Raw genomic sequence first — 21,883 nt, 5'->3', positions numbered from 1 at the left:
TGAAGTGTTCTGTACTGCATGGAGAGCCAGTGTGGTGTGGTGGTTAAGAGAGTGGGACTGGGACTCAGATGATCTGGGTTCTTCATCGTGGCCTCTGTGCATCACACATATAGGCACTGTGCAGGCGCAGCACCCCATATGTGTGACTGCACAGATGGCCACTCGAAGAACATCAGTTACAGGTAAGCAACCTGCTTTTCTTCGTCGTGGCCTCTGTGCATCACACATATGGGGTGCTGCGCCTGCGCAGTGCCTATATGTGTGACTGCACAGATGGCCACTCGAAGAACATCAGTTACAGGTAAGCAACCTGCTTTTCTAGTCCCCACTCAGCCATGGAGCCAACTGGGTGACTTTGGGCCAGTCACAGACTCTCAGCCCAACCTATCTCATAGGGTTGTTGCTGTGGGAATAAGATGGAGGAGGAGAAGGATGTAAGCTGCCTTGAGCCCTTTGTAGGAAAAAGGCAGGATATAAATTGAAAAATAAATAAATAAATAAATAAATAAAATGGGGTCCACAGCAATGGGATTTTGAAATGCAAAATGACATTTGAGCACAGGCCACTACTTAGAGGAGACTCTAGGAAGGAAAGATTGCAAACTTTTGCTGTTCAAGGTTTTAATATTAATTATGCTTGTGTTCCTATTAATAAGACTTTATTCTTCAGTTGACCCAAAAAGAGTGCTTCCCTGTCTTGAACAGGCATGCTTGGGTTACAGTATTTTTAAAGACATACCCTAGAACCAAGGACAGCTCCTCTGTTAATATGGGAGCCCCAACATTTTTCAGAGGGTTGATACGACTTGTATAAGTCTGCTTCTGGTGATTTTCCTTGGCTCTCTGAGTGCTTGAATTGGAAGTAAATGAAAAACTGCCTTAGAGAAAAGGGTGCCCATAAGCATGGAGGTATGTTGGCACTACCCTGGCTGGTTTTGCATAACAGCTGATGTGGCTGCTGTTCTGATTCTTCTTAAACTTGTAGCGTTTGAGTGGTTTGTACATGTCAGGTGTGCTGCTTCATTGCCTGACATTTGCAAATCCTTCTGTCTTTGAAGGCATTGAGGATTTTCTTCTAAGGGCAAGAAGCATGGTTCTGTGTGCCTTCTGTTTCCCTGCATTGTGCTGCACTACCAGCGTGCAGAACTTCAAGCCCAAGGGCCAAATCTCACCCTCTTGGAGTTGAAAGCTTGAAATGCCCCTCCTAACATGCCCCACCCACTTATGCAGTTTCTGCAGTTACTATTTACTATATTATATCCTATCTTTCTCCCGCAAGGGACCCCAGGTAGCTTAGAGAATCCTCCTCTATTTGAGCCTCACAACAACCTTGTGAGGTAGGTTGGGCTGAGAGGCAGTGTCTGCCCTAAAGTCACTCAGGCATCTTCATGCTTTCAAGTGGGGACTAGAACCCGGATCTCTTGAGTCCCAGTCTATCACCACTATACCACACTTGTACAGACAGAAGAATTTTACGCAGGTAGGGCTTTTATTTCTAACGCACAACTTATTATTTTTTTCCATTTTAACTGTTGAATAGAAAGAGGCTCAACTGGGCACCAGAGCCTGTCAAATAACCTTCATAGCTACATGATTCAATGCAAAATTTCAAAGGCAGATACTGGTGTTCCCACAGACCTGCATTTATATCAGTACTGGATTCTGCACAAATGCAGGAGGCTTCCTGGCCTGACAACAGGCAAATGCATTGTAAGCTTTGAAGTGTAACTTTTGTTTTTATAAAGGATGGTTACATAATCACTGAAAATCTCACTTACTGTGGCTTATTTTGTGTGCCAAATGTCTTTCATCCTAAAGAAATAGGCCCTTTGCGTCAAAATAGGACTGTACCATGGTACCTTAGATATACTAAAGACATACCTGTCACTGTAGCAGTACCAGCTTTTTCCCTGCCTCTATTAAAGCAATGTTATAATCCAAAATATTTCAATGGCATTAGATGTGTATTTCTTTTCCATTTTTCCTACTTTTAAAAATGTCTTTTATTTCAATGCTCCCTGGCATATAAGATTTCCATAAACTGTCCGAGAAACTTGCATCTGTGTTTTATAGAAAATTTGATAGCATTTTCATACCAACAGACATGTGTTTTGATGTGTAAGAAAAATCCTCTTCCATTTATTCGTTATATAACTAGAAGGATGTAATTACAATTTTTCTCAAATGATGGAATGCAAAAACAAAACATAATTTTATCAGTCTCTATATCTCTCAGAAAAGGAAAAACACAGGGAACATAAATTGCAACCTTAGGAATGTTTCTTTGGAATGTGTGTAACATATGAGTAAATGTATAGTCTACAGTAGTGTAAGGATTATTATATTGTGTCATATTGATGGTTCATGGACAGCCGCCATATCTTAGCAAAGCCCTTGGTGCACAGCAGCATCTCCTTTCCTTAATAGCCAGCAACTGGTAATTGGAGCGAAAATTTAACTTTAAAAAAATGGATTCCCATATGGCCACCTGTTTCATGGGTTCAGTATGCACAAGGGGAAGTAATACGAATATTTTGCTCCTTGCCAGATTTAAGGTGCAGTCTTATGCACCTTTAAACAAAAAAAACTCACGCATTCCTCAGCCAGCACTGTCTTCTGTCTGATTACGCATTGGATGTTAACAGATCACTGTTCTTCATACGGAAGAAAATCAGTTTGTCCTCGTCATTTCTATGCCTTCTTGTTTTCACTACTTTACTCCTCTTTGGTTATTAATCAGGGTAGGCAAAGTGGTGTAGATATGAATGAATAGATAGTGGGATGACATGTTAACAATCTCAAATAACTATCAGGAATTAATGGGTTTAGAGTAATGTGATCAATGAGTATATGAAGTTCTTGTGCTAAGACTTAGTAACACAGAGAAAAATACTAATATTCCTTGAAAATATCAGGAAAAAGACCAATAAATATTTTATACTTGTTGAATTCTTTTGCGATTTCCTGTCAAGATGAATGCCTCTCAAGCTTTTTATCTATTGCCTCATGACAAGCTTTTATCTATTTCACCTCAAAAAATGGTGGCCTCTCTTCTATATTGTAAAAGTATATTTTCCCACACTAGGTTTAAAATAAGACATGGAAAACCATTTCTCCCATGTCTTACGAGCATTTCTCTTTTGCTGATTTAATTCTCTAAACATCCTTTTCTCCTCTTTGTTCAAATATAAAATTAAATGTAACTATGCATACATCATATTAGCAATTGTTATCTGGTAGTTCTGTGAAGATTAATAATTGTAATGCAGAGAAATTAATTTTTATGGTTGATGTGATTCTCATTCAGGAAGGTCTTCCCAGAGATTGACTAATTTTGGATAGGAGTAGCCATTTAATACTGGCCTTACAGCCTGTACATTTCTTCTATTCTTCTGAATCACCAGAAGACTTCACCTTCTTGCTGCTCATACGGGATGCTCCCTTCTCTTGCTTTTGTTTGGTTTTCTATGCTAGTGCCTTTTGCTTGTTTTGTTGTTTCCTGCCCTGCCAAATGCCAGAAAGTGACCTTTCATCCCTCTAAATCTGATCTGCACAGAGGATGGGAAAGTCAGTCCTCTTACCTCCAAGGCTGCTATAATGTCTGAAGCAGAGCTTTGTAGATCTTTCCTCTGGTGAGCCCTGGAATCATTACCAGAAAGCTAAGCAGGAGATAGCTCCAATTTGTTTTCGCGCCACATAACACAGGTTAGTTGTGTCCTAGAGTTAGGACTCCTGACCCTTGTTGCCCTCTCGCCACCCTGCTGTACCCCAGCATTATCACAAGCTGCCTCTGCAGTTCCTCTCAGATCCAAAGTAGATTAGATCCAAGATGAAGTATCTATTTCCCAATGTAACACCTCCAAAACACCTTTATTTTCTCTCTTTTAAATATATATCCATATATTGATATATACCCATAGTAATGCATATAAAATGAATATTGTTTTCTAACCATTACAAATATGCTTCAATAAATTCAGTCAAAATATTCAAATAAGTATCCATTTGAAGGTGATGTCCATATGCCTCGCATTTAGATACTGAAAATGTTGTAAGGTCCTTAGTCTGTTGCATTATAGGAGGTAAGCCTTTATCCTTCCAGCCTTTATCCTTCTGAGGTTGTAATATCTGTCTGAGCTGTCCAAAGAGCATGGAGAACAATTTGTGCTGATCATTTGGCTACTAAAACGACCTTTTTTGTTGTGGAAAACCCTAGTTGTGGAATAAGCTTCCCAGAAAGACTCACCAGATTGCCTTTACTGTGCTCTTTCTAGCTATTCTCTTTGGCATTTTAGACTTTGAGTTTTTATTTAAAATATGTGACTGTATTTTGATCTTTGCTAGATTTTACTTTGGGATGTTCTTCTATATTATACCGTATTCTAAAACATTTATAGGATCTGATGCTATTTTTATGATTGTGTTAATTGTTGCAAACTGCTTAGAGAGCTTTCAGCTATAGTACAGTGCAAAAATGCAATAAACTAAATAAATAAATGCCATGAGACAGGTGAATAATTTAAAATAACATATTTATCAGTGAATAGTATAGTAAAGTCTGTGCCTGTACATAATTTATCTGTGTAATAACCTTTCCCTCTGAAGAAGGACCTACTGGACATTGCCAAAATACATGTTTAAAAGAAGCATTAGCTTACTGCACTGTCAGTAATTAGCCAAATTAGACAATTCCTTATTAAGGAGACATTGTGGTGTCCAGGAAACACAAAAGAACATTTTTGCTGATTAAGATGCTGCATAAAATCCAGAAACAGTACATGTGGATGCCAAAGTGATCCACTGTTAAATGAGGTGTTTTGTGGTATACTCATAAAAGTTTTTGAAATTTCTAAATGGGCTCAAAAATGTTGGAGGACCCTGCCTTAGTTCTTTCACATTTTAATTGGAATAACATAGCATTGGGTGTATGAAGAAGACTACTTCTGATGAAACCTTCTCTTTTCAGTCCTATATGGAAGATCACTTGAAAAACAAGAATCGTCTGGATAAGGAATGGGAAGCACTTTGTGCTTATCAAGCTGAGCCCAATGCAACCAACATGGCCCATAAGGAAGAAAATGCCCAAAAGAACCGTTCTCAAGATGTAGTAGCATGTACGTATAATTTAAATTACATGGGTAACTTACTGTTTTCTTGCCACTGCATGGTTCTTTGTGAGTGATAGGAGACTAGCGAAAAGTGTGTTACTCTGTGTAAGAAAATCTTAATGGTAAAAATTATCTTAACCTATTTACTTGTCTTCCCATGTCCTGCAGACATCACAAAATAGTTGTTGCTTATAAATATGTGGTAGGTTTGCACAACCTCACGATACGATAGCAAATGCTGTTTTTGTATAGGCTTATGTGAAGGCATGCATTTCATGAGGACATGTGAGATGTGCCGACCATTTGCTGCAATGAACTTTGGCTTAGTGGTTGGCACAATATGGAAATTGCATAAGGCTATCAGCTCGTACTTAAAACTGCCTCAGTTGTCTGATTTTCAACTGTAGTGACTGAGTGCCTGTTGACTTCAGCAGATCTTCACTGTGTTGGGCTGAAGATAAAAAGCACAGCCAGGAATGGCCAAGGTGTGTGTGCTTGTTATGTATGACTAAAGCAGCACATCTTTTCCCTACTTTATGACTCCATTATCTGTAACTCACATTCTGTGCTGAATGTCAGATGGCTGAATACATGGCACTGTACCATGAAATGGGCCTTGGCTTGCAATACATGTGTACTTGCGGCAAAAGTCATTTTAATTTAAACTTCATTATTGACAACAGTGTTTTAAGTGCTGCCTTGCTTATTTTGAGAAGAAGAGAGAAATATATGTAGGGTATTTCTGCATTATTAATGTACATACTAGGTGATAGTGAACCTGAAACATAGGCCTCATTGATGAAGCAGGATTTTTTAAAAAATGAGTTGATAGAGTTCAGGTCAAGCACTTTAAGAATGGTTCTGATAAGAAAGCGTAACAAAATCATCAGTATAAGTATTTGGGAAAAATGAAATTGTGTTGCACTTTAGGAGTAAACAATTGTAAGCAAGGCACACTTGACTTAGAATGTATTTGCAGGGGATAGTTAATGAGATGCACTTTTCCTGCACAACTGGTTGCTGGAAACGTGTGTCTATTCAGTCTTCATCTGTATGTGATACTGGTTCACATGTCTTGTTAAGCCCTTTTGAAAATAAACTGGTTTCTGTAAACCATGTTGCTCCTGACAGACAATCACACATTCTGTGGCTATTTTCGTCCTTTCTCCACCCACCTGTCCAGCATATATCCCATGGGCCTTTGTGCCAAAACCTCAGTATCCTATTCTGCTAATGTGTGCTTTGGCCACATTATCTTTCTGAAGGTGAAAAGAAAAAAGTAAAATTAAATGTGTGCAAATCTCTCCAAAGGTGAAAATAATACTGATTTTGCACAAATCTCCACAGAGCTGGCTGGGAAAATATCAGTGTCTAAGGAAGCAATAAAGTGAAGGAGTTAATTGAGTAGTGTCATTTCAAGATGGGATAGAGAGGAGTTAGGATTAGCAAGATATTGAGGAGCAGGCCACAGAATTTTTTGTCACTTGCCAGCTGCATTTTTTGTCATTTTAAACACTGTGAACACATTTTAAACACAGTGAAGTGACTGCAGGTTCAAATGTCAAGGCAAACCATCCTAAGAATGAGCTACCTTAAATAACCATATTACAAGTCATGGGTTCTCAGGTTCTTGCTCAGAAAAACAGCCCATGTTGGAAATGCCAGGCCAGGTTCAGACATCATATTAAGTCCCCTCACAATTTCCCATGGTAGCAGGTCACCATGACCTAGCATGGCATACAGACCAGGTTGTTGGGTGAGGTCATTGATGCTGGTCTGTACGTGTGGATGGCTCCACTCATGAAACCGTGTATGAGAGTACCCACCCCATTCTCGTTTTTTTCTGGAACTTCAAAATGGGCTTTCTTCTTCAAAAAGTAGGAATTTAGGATACCTAAAGTCTTAAGAAAAACTTAACTATCCAGAGCAGATGGGTTGGTGTCACTCTGCAATATAGATTATTCCTAAAGATAGCAAGTCTGCAGCAGAAAATGATTTCTTGTCATCATCTAAATAATTTTTCAGAGAGCTCCACATGTAACAGCAAATGTGCCAAAGCTAAGCCAAATAGTATCTTACTGTTCAAACCAGTCTTTGAAATGTCTGGTTAAACATGTATATATATGCATAATAATAAACTTTTTTTGGGCAGATGATCATTGCAGAATATGTTTAAAAGCTGAAAACAGTCACGACAATTCAGATTACATCAACGCAAGCCCGATTGTAAGTACAAGATAACAAATAAACTATTTTCCGTTTTCTGATTTAATTCTGATGCAGTTCTGGTGCAAGTAAAAGATTAATTGTGATGCAAGTCATGGTAGCCGTTTCTGAGATCATGTATTTTTAAGAATTATGTGTTGTTAATTGTTCCCCAATCAGCCTTGATTTTATCAGTAGTAATTTGTAAGAACTGAAATACAGTTGTTCACCTTTTCTCTCAAAACTATTTTCCTCTACTATAGAGCTCTAAAGATTGCTTCACCTTAAGACATTTAGTGCTGTTCATAAAATGACTAGTGTGTTGCCATGGAGACATCCATCACTTATTTTTCTCCCTGTGACTTCTCGACCAGCAGTTTGCCATTTGGTTGCATGCCTTCTTCTGGTAGAAGTTAGATATAACTTGTGTTCTTCAAAGCTCTCAAGGGGTGGAGTAATTGTTAGTTTTTTAATGCTATGACGTTAGACCTTAGACAAACAGAGTGTGTTTCTAGTTTTGTAAAATTTGCTGAAGCTTGGACTAAGTGATTTTCCCCATAGCTGTGAAGAACTGCTTTTTCCCAGTGACAAAACATTGTGAAGAAAATACTATAAATCCCTTTATCAAACTGTTATTCTTAAGGTGCCTGGATTGTTTAAAACTAAGTAACAACTACTTATATTTATTATATGAGCAAATGATTGTGTAGAAAGGTCTTGATAACTCAGTTAGACAAGGAAATGAACTTCTGCAGAATGAAACCATTTTGGTTTTTTTTAGAGTTCACATAAAACGATTGAGATTGTCTAATCCAATCTTCCTGTGCTGTACTTGAGTCAAAATCCTTCAGCCAAAATAGATATTTTAAAATAGATTGGCTGAAATAGATATTTTAGTATGCTTTCATCTAGATGTGAAATCTGTGTGCTATGGAAGTGCTCTCCTGTTCCTTGGTGATAGTTTCAAATAGCAAATCACGCTTTGGGGCAAACCCTGCATTCCATAAGTAGCATTTGAATATTTTAAAATTCTAGTTCAAGCCCATTGAACTAGATTATATCTTCATTGGAAGGAATAAATAGCTCTTTAGTGCCAAGATTGTCTGGTGTTTTCTTGGGCTTCATTTTAAAAATGTGTTAACTGTTTCAGTGCTGTTGAAGGTAATACTGTTCTGTAAATGTGACACAGGGTAAGCATCTAAGTCTGCAGGAAACCTTATTCCTGTTAACTTTGATACTCATGGACTAAACTTCCCTCCTCTGTTGTGTTTACGTTTTGAACAATTTAACCCTCCTTTAACCATGAGTGAGAAAAAATGGCCAATGAAACAAAACAGATGAAAGAAACCACAGAGAAGATCTGAAATACCAGAGATTTATTGTTATTCATGCCTATAAAATCTTAACATTGACATTGAAAAAGATGCTGTTGCCATTCAACTTTAATAACCTCTAGTAGTTATTATGCCAATAAAAATACATATTTGATGCATTTCTATGTTGCCGTGATTGGATGAGAAGTGAATTGTTACCTATTCCAAGTGGAGAATTAATCATGCTAGAGTGATGAACTATGAATAGACTAGAAAGTTTTATTTTCAATACCACCCATCAGTGTGTAAGATGCCTGATAAAGCCAGAGTTTAATATAAAGCAATTACATTCAGGCCTTGGAAAGGGAAGCTTCCAGGGGTGTACTTATAGCTGTATATTTCCAGCTTCAGGGTCAGTAGTCCAGCCTCCAGCTGAGGCTCACTCAACCTTGGCTTGAGTCTAAATGAGTAAAGCTATACATGCTGCAAGCGGGGCATTTTCTTTGCACTAGACAATAAGTTGGCCACCTGCCCACATCTCTCTCTCTCTCTCGCTTTCTCTCTCTCTCGCACACTCAAAAACTGCTTACCAGTCTTCCCTATCCTTGTTTCTCATTTCTCCTGATGTGTTATTAAAATCCAGAAGTCAGATTTTGTAAACTCAGAAGCAACTTGGAATGCAGTCTAGAAACTGATCCAGTTGAATACCTGTTTGTTTGTTTTTAATTATAAAGCAGACTGAGAACAAGGCTGAGAAATTCCTTGAAAAAAATTAAGTTGGAAGCCTTCTTTCCTGTTCTCTTAAATAACATAAAATACTATGGTAATAATTCTGCTGCCAGCAGTTGAATGAAAAGCTTGCAATTATAGCACAAGGAGACCCTGACTGTGCAGAATAAAACTGTGATAATTACATCTGTCATATTTGTGCTTAGTCCTCATTAAATTTCAGGGAAATCATCCAGTAGTAAATAATGTGCAATCTTTGCTTTAAAATCAGAGGTCATGCAAGTAAATGGGAATTCTGTTTTTCCTCTTATGTTGTTGGAAAGTGGAAGTGGGGAGGGGGGATCCCATCAAGTACATTTAAAAAAAAAAGGCCTACCCTTCCGTTTGCTTATTATTGAAGCCACCAGACTGAGGAATGTGATTAACATGACAGTTTGCTCAAACACAGCACACAGATTTTATCATTGAAAATGGACTCTGAAATTCGTAATGACATTGAAAGCCAGATATCTCACTCCATTATGGCTTTTTTTAAAAAGGGATTTAAAACTGCTTTATTTAGCATTCAAGAAAAAAGATGGACAGATTCTTCTTCTGGCTCCTGTGCCTTTTTTACTTTAAATGGAAGGGTGGGAGTGATGGGAAAAGCAGTATACATGCTAAATATTCTGTCCGTAGTTTTTCCTCTTTCAGTTTTCAAAAATATAGAACTAGGTATATAACATTAAAATATGAAACAGAACTGTATCTGAGCTTGCTATAGTAGTTCTAGTTCACAGATGGTCTTTAAAGGCCTGTTGATTTCATAAGTTTAAACCGGCACTTAAATAAGTATTAAGAGCACACCGAAAAATCAGCAAACTTGCATGCAGATATTTATTTATTTAGAAAATTTCTATGCCGCCCCATTCTCTGAAGCCTCGGGGCGGCTCACAAATATATCAATTAAAATATTATACAATAAAAATATAAAACAAGTTAACACTTGGGATATAGTCCCAGTTATTAGCTCAGAACCAAAGAATTAAACAGAAGAAGTCCACAGTCTAAGTCAGTGTAGTAACTGTGGGGAAAGCTTGGAACGAGATTGGTATGTAAAAATTATTTAACTCAAGTTACAAAGAACAGACATACTGTTTTATGAAACTTCAATATGAGAAATGTTATATTTAAATGTTTGTTAAGTAGTAGAACTTTTTTTCTTTGCAAAAGCATATTTATGAAGTTTTAAAGCAAAGGGTGAAAAAGTCTTTAAAAATAAAAAACTCAAGTTATGACATTATTTTGAGGGAAACAAAGATGCAAAAAGAATGGACACAAATATTTTTAAAATACAGAAAGAATTTATTATAGGAGTATATTTGTATTCAGTGTAGTATCCTTCAGTTTAAACACATTTAAATCAATTTTAATTTGGGGAGGTGAGAAGATGCCTTGGCACTGAAACACCCTAGGTTTTAGGGTGGTTTGATCAGATCTCAGAAGAATTCAAGGCATGGAATTATTTACATTAGTCTTTCCTGTATGGTACTAGTATGCAAAATAAGAGCTATTAATTGTGGTTTGGTTCACATGATTGATTTATTGCCATGTAGAAACATTGTACATGAGTACACTACCTTGCTTTCTGGAGCAGTTGTATGCAACATAAAGTGAAAATTCCATGAAAGCAAAACACATATCATACATCATGTCCATACATTTTTATTTGGACAGGACTGACTTTATTCTGCTTTAACGTATATGTTTTAATATTGCCTAAACATGATAAACTTTTGCTAACCACAAAATGGTTGATAATTGTTTTAGTGAGCCAATTATTTTACTTAGGGTAAATGTACCCATTATATTTACTGTGCAGAATATAGATGCATTTTCAATTTTCTTTATTAAATTATAGGTGTTAGTACAGGTTACAATTCCAGCTGTTAATATAGCACATGGCAGTTCTTATTCTTCCTGATCAGGAGGGCAACCCTCCCCCTTGAATGGCTAGGTGCTTTTGAAAAGTTGACATATGGCTGGAACGGGAAGAAGTAAAATGTAAGCATTTCTATTCTACAGTATATAGTTTATGTATCAGAATATATACAGATCATCAGTAAATACATCAACATATAGTACTCTGATGGTAAGTATTAAGTGTATGCAGCCTGCTCTTGTACTTTAATTAACATTTAAGCATAGCTGCATGCAATGCAGTAAGTGTAACATGTAGTTAGCCCTGTCCTTCAAATAATCTAGGTCACTGCTTCTGACTTTTCTGTTTGTATTAAGAATTTGTGAAATGTTGAAAGAGAGGATAGGCTGATGTTCAAGATGTTTTAGTACAACATACAGATCTCACACATCTTCATTATTTCTGTTCTCAAGAGATCAAGATGCCCTTAAGGATTGTTTGTAAAATTATTCTTTAGATGCCTATCTATTTATGCAAACTTTCATTGGCCAAGTTTCTAGCTGAATTATATCAGTTTATTTGAATTGAGCTAAAGGACATAATTGATTATAACATCTGGTACAAGCTGCAGTAGTTCATAAGATTTGACTGAAGGGTTTACTCAGGTATTGGTATAATGCTAATCCTGATGCCTTTTCTTGCACTAGCTCTGGGATCATGCTCTGGCCTTGAGGCTTTTGTCGCGTCTCTCAGTACTGCAGCATCTTGGCCCTTGCTCAGAACTTTTTTCTGAGGGAGGCCCCTCTGATCTAGAATGAGGCATATCTGAGACTAAGAATAATAGATACCAAGACACTTTTTGATCCAGTCTTTCTAGTTAACAAAGGTATCATGCTTTTATCCTGCACTTTCCTCCAAGAAAATCAGGGCAGTTACATGATATGCATTCATGGTATGATAGGGATTTAACTCCCTGGTTCATATCCAGTACACTGTTGTTGTATATGTTGTCAAGTCATCTCCAACTTATGGCAACTCTGTAAATGAAGGCCCTCCAGGATGTCCTGTCCTTGACAGACCTGCTTGGCTCTTGTAAACTCAAGGCTGTGGCTTCCTTTATAGAATCGATCCATCTCATATTTGGTCTTCCTCTTCTTCTAGCTTCAACTGTCTTAGGTTGTCTTCTCCAGTACTTACTGACTCAAGCCCCTTTAGGTATGCTTAAATTGTAATGCTGGTGCCACCCGTACATTGGCCCACTGAAAAGGTTGAAGAGAAGAGAGAGGGTCACTGCATGCAGTTATATACCATCATCACTGCAACTGTGAGGCTAAAGATAATGGAGAGAAATGTTATCAATGGCTTAATGTCACCATGGCTAAAAAATGCAAAAAGAAGCAGAAAACATTGCTGATAGAATCATCTGGAGGTATTGGCTGAAGCCACTTGGCATGAAACCTAATCATGGTCCACTTTTCCCCCTGCATTCCTTGTATCATTTGTGAGCCTTTTTCCTAAACTTTCTGAAATCTTTCTCAGTCATACTCCTTTGCTGCCTGTGCCCATTAGCTTCCTAGGGCTCCTGCCGCTGTGCATGACAGTGCCACAAGAATTAAAATAGCTTAATAAGATTTGGTTGTTCTGCACAAAGGCTGAATTATATTTCAGAGATGCTCTCAAGCTTTGCATTCCACTTGTGAGTGGAGCCAAAGGCAACGGGGTAAAAACCTATTCACATATTGCAGCTTAAAGTACTTATTGTCAATTGTCCCCAAATGTACATACCATATTTTTCGCTCTATAAGACGCACCTGACCATAAGACATACCTAGTTTTTAGAGGAGGAAAACAAGAAAAAAATAGTCTGAATCAAATGGTTTACTAAACTATTTAATGAACTATAACAGAATACAGTAATACCGTATTTCAACCTTGTAAAGTGAACAGCAGTCAACAGGGGCATTAAGAACCATCATCACTGTCATTAACAAAAGAAAGACTTTAAAGTTCGAGTACTCTTCTAGTTTTCGTTGAACCCATAGAACTCATCAACACTAGAGTCAGAATTTATGAAGCTCTTTTGCTCACAATCACTGACATCACTTTCTTAGTAGTGGAATTATTGAAGGAATTCACAATCTACACCAGTTATACAAGAGCTGCTGCAGACAATTCAATAACAAATCTAAAAAAGCCAGTAATGTCCATGCTGCCCTACTAGTAAATAATAGAAAAAAACTTCTGACAAAAAATGAGATATTGTACGGTAAATCAAACACACAGTGGACTAAGTAGCCTTTGAAGAATAAACTTCATACACAAAGGTAATGCTGTTCAAATATCCACTGATCCTAAAAAAATGTGTCTGATCAACTAACAGATAACTGATCCATGGAAAGCTTCCTGATAATCACAGGCACATTCCCCATCACTTCCCCATGGGCTTCATTAAAAGACGGGTTGCCATTTGAAAACACACACCGACCTGTGATTAACAGCTCTCACCTGCGCAGGAGGAGGGGGGCGGAGCAGGGCACGCCTACCGCCAGGTGGTGCCACGTGGTACAGGCAGCCGGCAGCGTGCCGGGCGTCAGGCACACATTCACTCTATAAGACACACAGACATTTCCCCTTACTTTTGAGGGGGGGGGGGGGGGGAGTGCGTCTTATAGAGCGAAAAATATGGTACTTAATTTTTGAAATAAGTTGAATCACCATAATATACTTAGACTTCATACAAGTTTTCCAAATCATGTTTAGTTTTATAATAAGTACTTAAATGTAATATTGTTGTGTTCAAATGAATATTTTTTTATTTTCCCAATGTTTTAAGATTTGATTGTTTTAATATGGTTTTTATTGTTGATTGGTTACAATTTTGACTAGGATGCTGTGTTTCATTCTATTTTGTCTTTATTGTTAAACCATCCCGAGACCACAGTAAGGGACAGTCTAAAAAAGTTTTAAATTAAATAAATAAATGACTTGAGTCTAGTTCCATGCTCACTTTGGGTCTGTTGTTCTGAAATAGATTTGCCTGTGTGAACTCACACCTTTTTGACATTTCAGAAGCAGTTTGTTGATTCTGCATGACAATGTGATGTTTAGGGAAAAAACCTAAAAATAGCAGAGGTCATGACCAATTCGTTAAATATATCTAAAGTACAAACAAACTATCTCCTTGGGTAAAAATGGTTTATGAAAAGTAGTGATTAATTCAACTCCGAATTAGAAGATATGTGAAAGGACCCACCGCTCCAAAAAACCCCCAGAATGTAGCAGTTGTAACAAGGAAATGCCACACAATTTAATTCCATATAGCCTTCTCTATTAGAATCCCCCTTGCTGCTTTTTTTCCACAGAGAGAACCAAAAGAGGGGCACCAGTATTTCAGAAGTAGCAGGAGTATTTTTTTATTTTACACTGGAAAAATGGCACAGGGAAAGGGGTTAAACTCCACTTCTGCAGTGGTGCAGCTGTTCCACATGCAAAAGCTGGCAGTCAGTTTGATGTTTTGTTTTTAACTTGGGAAACTCACAATCACCGCTTTTGGATGGCTTGCTTGAACTTTATACACTTTTTATATGCTATGTTATGGGCTGCTGCCATCTATTATTTAATTTAAAAAACCCGGCTACATTTTGGGGATAGGGTGAGTTCGGTTGCAGGGATCAGTACTTGATGAAATAATCGAATTGGCTCTCTTGAAACTGCAGGCCTTGTTCCTGTGTTTGTGTATTTGCGTGTGTATGTTAATTCTGTGTTAGGGGTTACTATCAATGGGCTTTTGTTGTTTTTCTTGTGGTTAAATTCCCATTGGCTGATCTTGTCCTTATCAGGAGAATGGGGCCAAAGATTTAGGACCAGAAGACCCACCCAACAGTTTGAAAACACTCATTGTAACTACCTAATCCTATTTACTTTTCATGGCTTTGTTTCTGAGGATCTCTTTTTTTCTCCTCAGTCACTCTTTGAAATAGATGTAATAATTAAAGCCTTTAAACAGAACTTTCTCTATTGAAGGTTATAAGCCTGCATTTTAAACAAATGAACTAACCAGAAAAGGCCAGGATTGAGTTTGTTCTTCAATTTTGGCTTGTTTTTAGGTACATGTGCCCTTGAGTGCTATGATGGAAATGGGAAAGATACTTAAATGTGCCTGGCATTCTTAATGTCCAGTACTGAGAAATGTTTGAAGGGGCTTGCAGGTTGCTATGAGACAGAACCCCGCTAGTAAATGCACTTCGTCAGCAAATGTTCCTTAAACAATCTCACGATACATATTGAGAAAATAGGCTGTTGATCATTAGGCGTCTTAATATTGGAATATTGGCACTGTTTTCTTGTGGAAAGGAACTTTTATACTAAGGAAAGGAAATAAAATATTTTGCCCCTTTTAAAACATGATGGATAATTGATCTCCTTCATTAATACAGCAGAAAATTGCATTTATCCACTGCTCTGTGTCGAGCTCTTATTGAACACTGGGTCTAATTGTTTCTGTTTTCCTCCTCCAGATGGACCATGATCCTAGGAATCCTGCATATATAGCTGCACAAGGTCCCCTGCCTTCTACGGTCACAGACTTCTGGCAGGTAAAAAGCTTGTTAACTGCATTTCTTTGCACAAATATTTTTGCACTGATAACTATTCAGAAAAACAATCTTGTGAACTTGCAGCAATATACGGGGTTATAGTATATGTTAAAGAAAACCTGTACTACTTTTGTGTGAAATGATGAAGATCTTGCATGTGGATACATGAACCTGGTTCAGCTCATATACTATTTATATGTGGGAAAGGGGAAGTGTTAGAGCAAAATAGGATCTTACTGGCCAAAAGAGGCCGAAAGGAGCTTTCGTTTTATTAGGTATATGCATAAATTATTAATAAATCTAATTGAAGTAAATGTGGCCCCAAGAGAACAGCATAAAGCACAGATCTGTCTGACACTCAGAATGTCATTTGGGGTATGGAAGAGATCGCTGGGGAAGTGGAAGATGGTTCCTGCCTAGGAACTTTTGAGAAGAAAATCTAAGAGAAACTACAAGGCACGTGGAAGCAGCTTCAGTGCAACTATCAGTGGAAAGGAACAATCACTGTGCATCACAAGAAACTACTCCTTAGGAACTGGAAGGCAGGGACATCAGTAGGAGATGTGTGAAAGTACTTTCCTAGAAAAAGCAGCAACTGCATAGTCTCTTCTAGAAGTTCAGGGAACAGGAGCCTGGATGTAGCAAGAGTAACAGGAGACATATTTCTGAAGTCTTACTTCTCTATGTCTTTAAAAAAAAACCAGTAAAATGCCAAATGTTGCCTTAACCCAACATTTAATTATTGCATTATTCATATTGAGCTTTTTTTTTAAAAGGGTATAATCTGTGTGCTTTTCTCTACTAGCATATCACTGTTTGGTGGAGTACTGGAAATTCTGGAATTCTGTATTCAGTTTGACCCCTATAAAAAAAAACAGGGATTTACAAGGACATGGGCTGGAAACTTTGGAAAGCAATGGCAATGCTGAGAAAATCACATACGTTACAAGTATATTATGCATGAATGAGCTTTGTTCCATGTGAGTTCTTCTGCTGTGCTCCCACTTTTATTTTCTCTTTCAGTTCCACATCTGTGTAAACCATATTCATATCCAGATTATTGCTATGAGCAGACTGTGGTTTGCCTACAGGCGAGACTTGTAAACTCAGTACAACCTGCCTAGCAGAGCTCTAGAAAACATTTGTTCAGGTTGCATAACTACACTGACATTAGTCCATCTTAGGGAGTGAGCTGCAGTGTGACACAGATAATCTCTAAGGTAGCAGGGTATAGCAATAATTTTACCTTGGCACAATGCATGAAGAACAGAGACATTTTCCTCTTATCCGTCCTCCCATGCCTCATTTAATCCATCCAAGAAAAGAGTCAAAGCTTTCAAGAAGACTTTGGTTTGGTTAAGGAGATAGAGCTGTCCTTGATTCAGAAGGATGCGGCAGAGAAATGGAGACTGGCCCTCCAGTTGTGGACCTCCAGCTCATCTGGCTGAGCCATTGACCATACTGGCTGAAGTTGATGATAGTTGTGGCCCTCAAGAAATGGTTGCACTTCAAGTTCTTGCCTCTGATATAAAGGAACATTTGAGTTCTTTTTTGTGCAGGAGCAACACTGTCAAAAAACAACACATCTGCATAACTGTTAATATCCTTTGTGCATATCATTTCTGCTGTAGTGGTAGCAGGATTCTGTGAGTGACCATACATTTCTAAGTAGTAATCATACTCGGCACTGAACCTTTCTAATGGCACTTTTATGGGGTTGCAAAAGTCATATGCATTACCCCTAGTGTGGTTTTTAATTTTCCAGGTATTTACAGACACAAGTATATTGCTGCAAGTTTATTGATAATGAGCAGTTGGAAACCATACACATTTACACATCAGTGTAACTTCCCTCTAGACCCAAAGGCATGCCTTCTAATCAGCTTAGTTCATAGTCATAAATTAGAAAGGGTACAGTGGAGGGCAACAAAAATGATCCACAGTTTGGAAACATTGCCCTATGAAGAGAGACTGAGAGAACTGGGCATGTTCAGCCTTGAGAAGATGGAGGCAGGGGGATGAGATCCCTCTATAAGTACCTCAAAGGCTGCCACAAAGAGGAAGGCCAAGATGTCTTCTTGCTGATGCCAGAGTGTAGGACATGAAATAATCAATCCAAGTTGTGACAACCCAGATTCAGGCTGGACATCAGGAAAAGCTTCCTCGCTGTCAGAGCAATGCAGCAGCTGCCAGAAGAGGTGGTGGGCTCTCCCACACTAGAGACATTCAAAAAGAAACTGGACAGCCATCTGAGTGGGATGGTATAATGTGGTGTCCTGCAACAGCAGGGGGTTGGACTTGACAGCCTTCATGGCCCCTTCCAACTTACTATTCTGTGATTCTGTGATTCATACGATGAATGTCATTTAAACTTCCTCCTATTGGTATATTGATGGAAGAGCAGATAGATGAGTTTTCCTTAGATGAAGTACCTGAATCTTGTTATATTTGTAAAGGGATCATCTTTACTGCAAAGTTTATTACTTACTGTTCATGTCTGTATTGTAATGGATTGAGTTGACTACTGGTCTGTTGGAAAAGATGCTTTTTTTGCTTTTTACTTATTTTTTTCCACTCCCATTACATGTTTCATATTTGTCCATATAACGAAAGCTCTCTGAACAGTTTACAAAATCAAAAATCTAAAACAGACAGTGCACACACCCACATACGTCAAAATAATTTAAAGAATCATGTTAAAACGTATCATATGCTGCCAATTTACTGACAGCACAGAAAGATTGTCAATTGCCAGCGAAAGGATAAAAATGTTGACACTAAGCAAAATTCAAAATGTATTTATTTATTTTTCTATTTATATCCTGCCTTTTCCTACAAAGGGCTCAAGGCAGCTTACATCATTCTCCTTCTCCATCTTATCCCCACAACAACAACCCTGTGAGGTAGGTTGGGCTGAGAGTCTGTGGTTGGCCCAAAGTCACCCAGTTGGCTCCATGGCTGAGCGGGGACTAGAACCCCCAGACAACAACTTGTGTTGTAAGCCGCCCCGAGGCTTCGGCAAGGGGTGGCATAGAAATGTTATAACAACAACAACAACCCAGATCGCCTGAGTCCCAGTCCCACGCTCTTAACCACTACACCACACTGGCTCTCTTTTGGAATTGAGGAGCCACCACTGAGAAGGCGCTCACCCTTTTTGGCACCTTCTGATCCTTGCTCACAAAAGTCATATGGAGGAGGGCCTTGGATGATGAGCATAGTATACAGGTAGGCTCATGCCAAGGGAAATGGTTTATCAGGTATGGAGTCTCAAACCCAACATTTAACTGGACTCAGAAACATAAAGGCAACCAGTGCAAGTTGGTCAGAACCGTGTTACCTGTTTGGACCTTCTTGTAACTCTTTTTCAGTCTGGCTGCCACATTTTGCACAAGCTACAGCTTCTGAACAATTTCCAAAGACCCCATTTGTGTGATTCTGAAAGGGCATCATTGCATAGACAGTAGGTGCTTTAACACTTTCTGAAATAACAGACACTTCTTAGACAATTCAAAGCAGCTGTGTGCTCACAGACATGAGTGTGTATGTTTAGTTGATACCAGTAAGAAAATATTTTAAATAATTCCATAATCTACCAGTGTCCTTGCCAGAAACAACCTTCAACTTAGCGCTTTCATTAAGATTCAGTTTCCATGAACAGGCAAGGCTGCAATCCTTAAACATACTTCCTAGAGAGAAACTCTTTCAATTTGCTGAGACCTATTGATTAAGCTTGCTTAGAATTGTGCTCCACGTGATATTAGACAAGAATTAAATAAGTCTGTGAAATCCTATTTTTAAAAGAATCCATTAAATTCTATACAAATACATATATTTCCGAGCCGCTCTAATAAAAAAGCGTGAAGCACGTAACAGAGTGTTTGCAAACATCTTTGGGTACCAGCTGTACTGTTTGGTTTGCTCATTAGCTTAAACATTGTGAGTTGAGTCAGAAGAGCCATCAGGTAGCTCAGAGTGGTGAACTGCATGTGCCGTGATGCCCTTTGGCCAACTCTCGTCAGAAACGCATGGTGCACTGGGGACATGGCCTGTCTCAAGTAAAGTAGAAAGAAACCAAAAGTAGCGCTTACGCACGTTTGCAGTAGCTGCTGTGGAAAATGGGGACATTTGTTTGACTTGGGGTGATTTGTTCATTTATTCTGTGTTGTCTTTCATGAGGGTAACATGAGCCTATATTTTTTTCTGTGGGGAGGGAAATGGAAACTTGGTTTCAAAGAAGAGTTACCTGTGATAGATGGTATTCCTCTGAAAAAAACTGCAGGCTCATAAATTATGATGCCAGGGATATCAGGTGTTCTGGGTACTACATATTTGAAACACAGGCCCAGAAATGCAGTTGTCTGTACTGGTTCGTGATCACTTTTGAATACCTAAATCTGAAGGCACCGTTGTACCAACATATACCTTCCTTGGTATCCAGTAGACTTCTTAGCCTCTTGAGTTTTACATTTATTTTATAAGTCACTGTTTTAAAAAAAATGAAAAGGTACCGTGCTACAAAGCACCACACTGGCCTTCAGGACCAGTTTAATTTTCAAAAGCGTCTCTGGGCTCTGCTTGACTGTGCTGGCTTTTTGACTGAAGTCCAGGCAATTTGCCTTTGTTTCTCTGAGTGTCTCCAGTCTGCCTACTGTGAAATGGGTATTTTGTTGTGCTTCACAGCGTATATGATTTGGCATTTGACGCTTGGGTCCCCCCTTTGCCTCTCTTGGCCAAGTTACTTGGCTGTGAGCTTCAGCAGCCTGCCATTAGTGAAGAAGTTTGAGCAGAAAACTGTGGATTAATGTGTTTTGGAGTTTAGATTTCACACACATGCAGATACATTTGTGCACACCTTGTACTCAGGTTCTTGGACAAGTTACTTTCATTTAGTGTTACCAGTTTGCCTTCTGAGAAATAGGTATGTTGTCACTACCATCACAGTTATTTTGTCAGCATACTCATTATATTTGCTCAAAATTCCAGATGTGCCCACTGGACCAAAGCGGTTTGGGACCCTCTTGCCCTAAGTATCTTGGAGCACTTGCATACTCTGAAACTCTGAAATTGTGATGCAGCACAGTAATTGAACTAGAAAGTGTTATGTCCTGAGTCATCTAATTAAAAGCTTCGGCTGCGTCGGTAATTGTTGTATTATGGCAATATTCAGAAGTGATCTGAAAATTAGATCCACATCTAATACTTGCAGAAGATCCACTACTTAAAGGCAAAAGTTGGCCTTCAAAATACCCGTCTAGGAGACAGTAGCAGTGAATAGAATACAGCATGCAGTGGAAGGCCTAATTCATTGCCCTGGTCAGAACAATGAGGAAGCCTAATATAGTCCTTTTGTTGGGATCTGAAGCTTGGGCCCACCTCTCCCTGGTGATGAGCAGCATGTTTCACCTTGCAAGAGCCTGCAGGACAAGAAGCACACCTATAGGTGCTTGTGAGGATCAGCACTTGTGTGATGCAGCACGACTGGAAGTTGTGGAAGGCCCTGTGGCAGGCTTCTCTGGACTGCCCAGCTTGATTCCAGCAGTACAGGCCACTGTGGAGGACACCTGTCCTTTTGATTCTGTCTCTAGTCTTGCTTTCATTTGTGCCTTGACTCCTGCTCATGCTTGTTCCTGATTTTGCCTTTGCCTCTGGCCCTTCTGCATTCTCCTAAGACCTCCATAATCCCTGGGTCTGATGGCCCAGCCATAGAGACCTGACACCTACGTCCCGGACCTGGCATCTACTGTGGAGGCTTCTGATGATTGAAAGAGTCCTTCAAGATGGGGTGTTATAAGTCCTGCCTTCCTGAAGGAGCTCTGTTCTTATTAAAGCAGCTGGATGCTAACTGAGGCATGTGCTCCAGCAGTTCTGTAATGCCCTGTACTGCCCCTAAAGACTGATGCAGTTTTCAACCCAGGTTCTGTAGAACTGCTGGACGTTCTGGGAATGTGTCTGCCTTAGGATGCGGGGAAGGAAACTTTCAGGAACAGTGGTGAAGGTTTTTCTGGCCTTTGGGTTTCTCCCTCTACTTGT

General features: G+C 38.8%; 1 protein-coding gene across 1 annotated transcript in view; it reads left to right on the top strand.

Annotated features, from left to right (window-relative positions):
- Positions 1 to 21,883, top strand: part of PTPRN2 (protein tyrosine phosphatase receptor type N2) — a 548,843-nt gene that overhangs the window by 484,826 nt on the left and 42,134 nt on the right. The window contains exons 14-16 of the mRNA XM_044425007.1: positions 4,967 to 5,114; positions 7,261 to 7,334; positions 15,773 to 15,850. Of these exons, the coding sequence (XP_044280942.1) occupies positions 4,967 to 5,114; positions 7,261 to 7,334; positions 15,773 to 15,850 (300 nt within the window). The remainder of the gene's footprint in view (positions 1 to 4,966; positions 5,115 to 7,260; positions 7,335 to 15,772; positions 15,851 to 21,883) is intronic.

The sequence above is a fragment of the Varanus komodoensis genome, unplaced genomic scaffold (genome assembly GCF_004798865.1).
Source record: "Varanus komodoensis strain SLA01 unplaced genomic scaffold, ASM479886v1 scaffold15, whole genome shotgun sequence".
NCBI lineage: Eukaryota > Metazoa > Chordata > Lepidosauria > Squamata > Varanidae > Varanus > Varanus komodoensis.
Note: the sequence above shows the minus strand (reverse complement) of the source record. Positions and strands in the feature narration are given on the sequence as shown.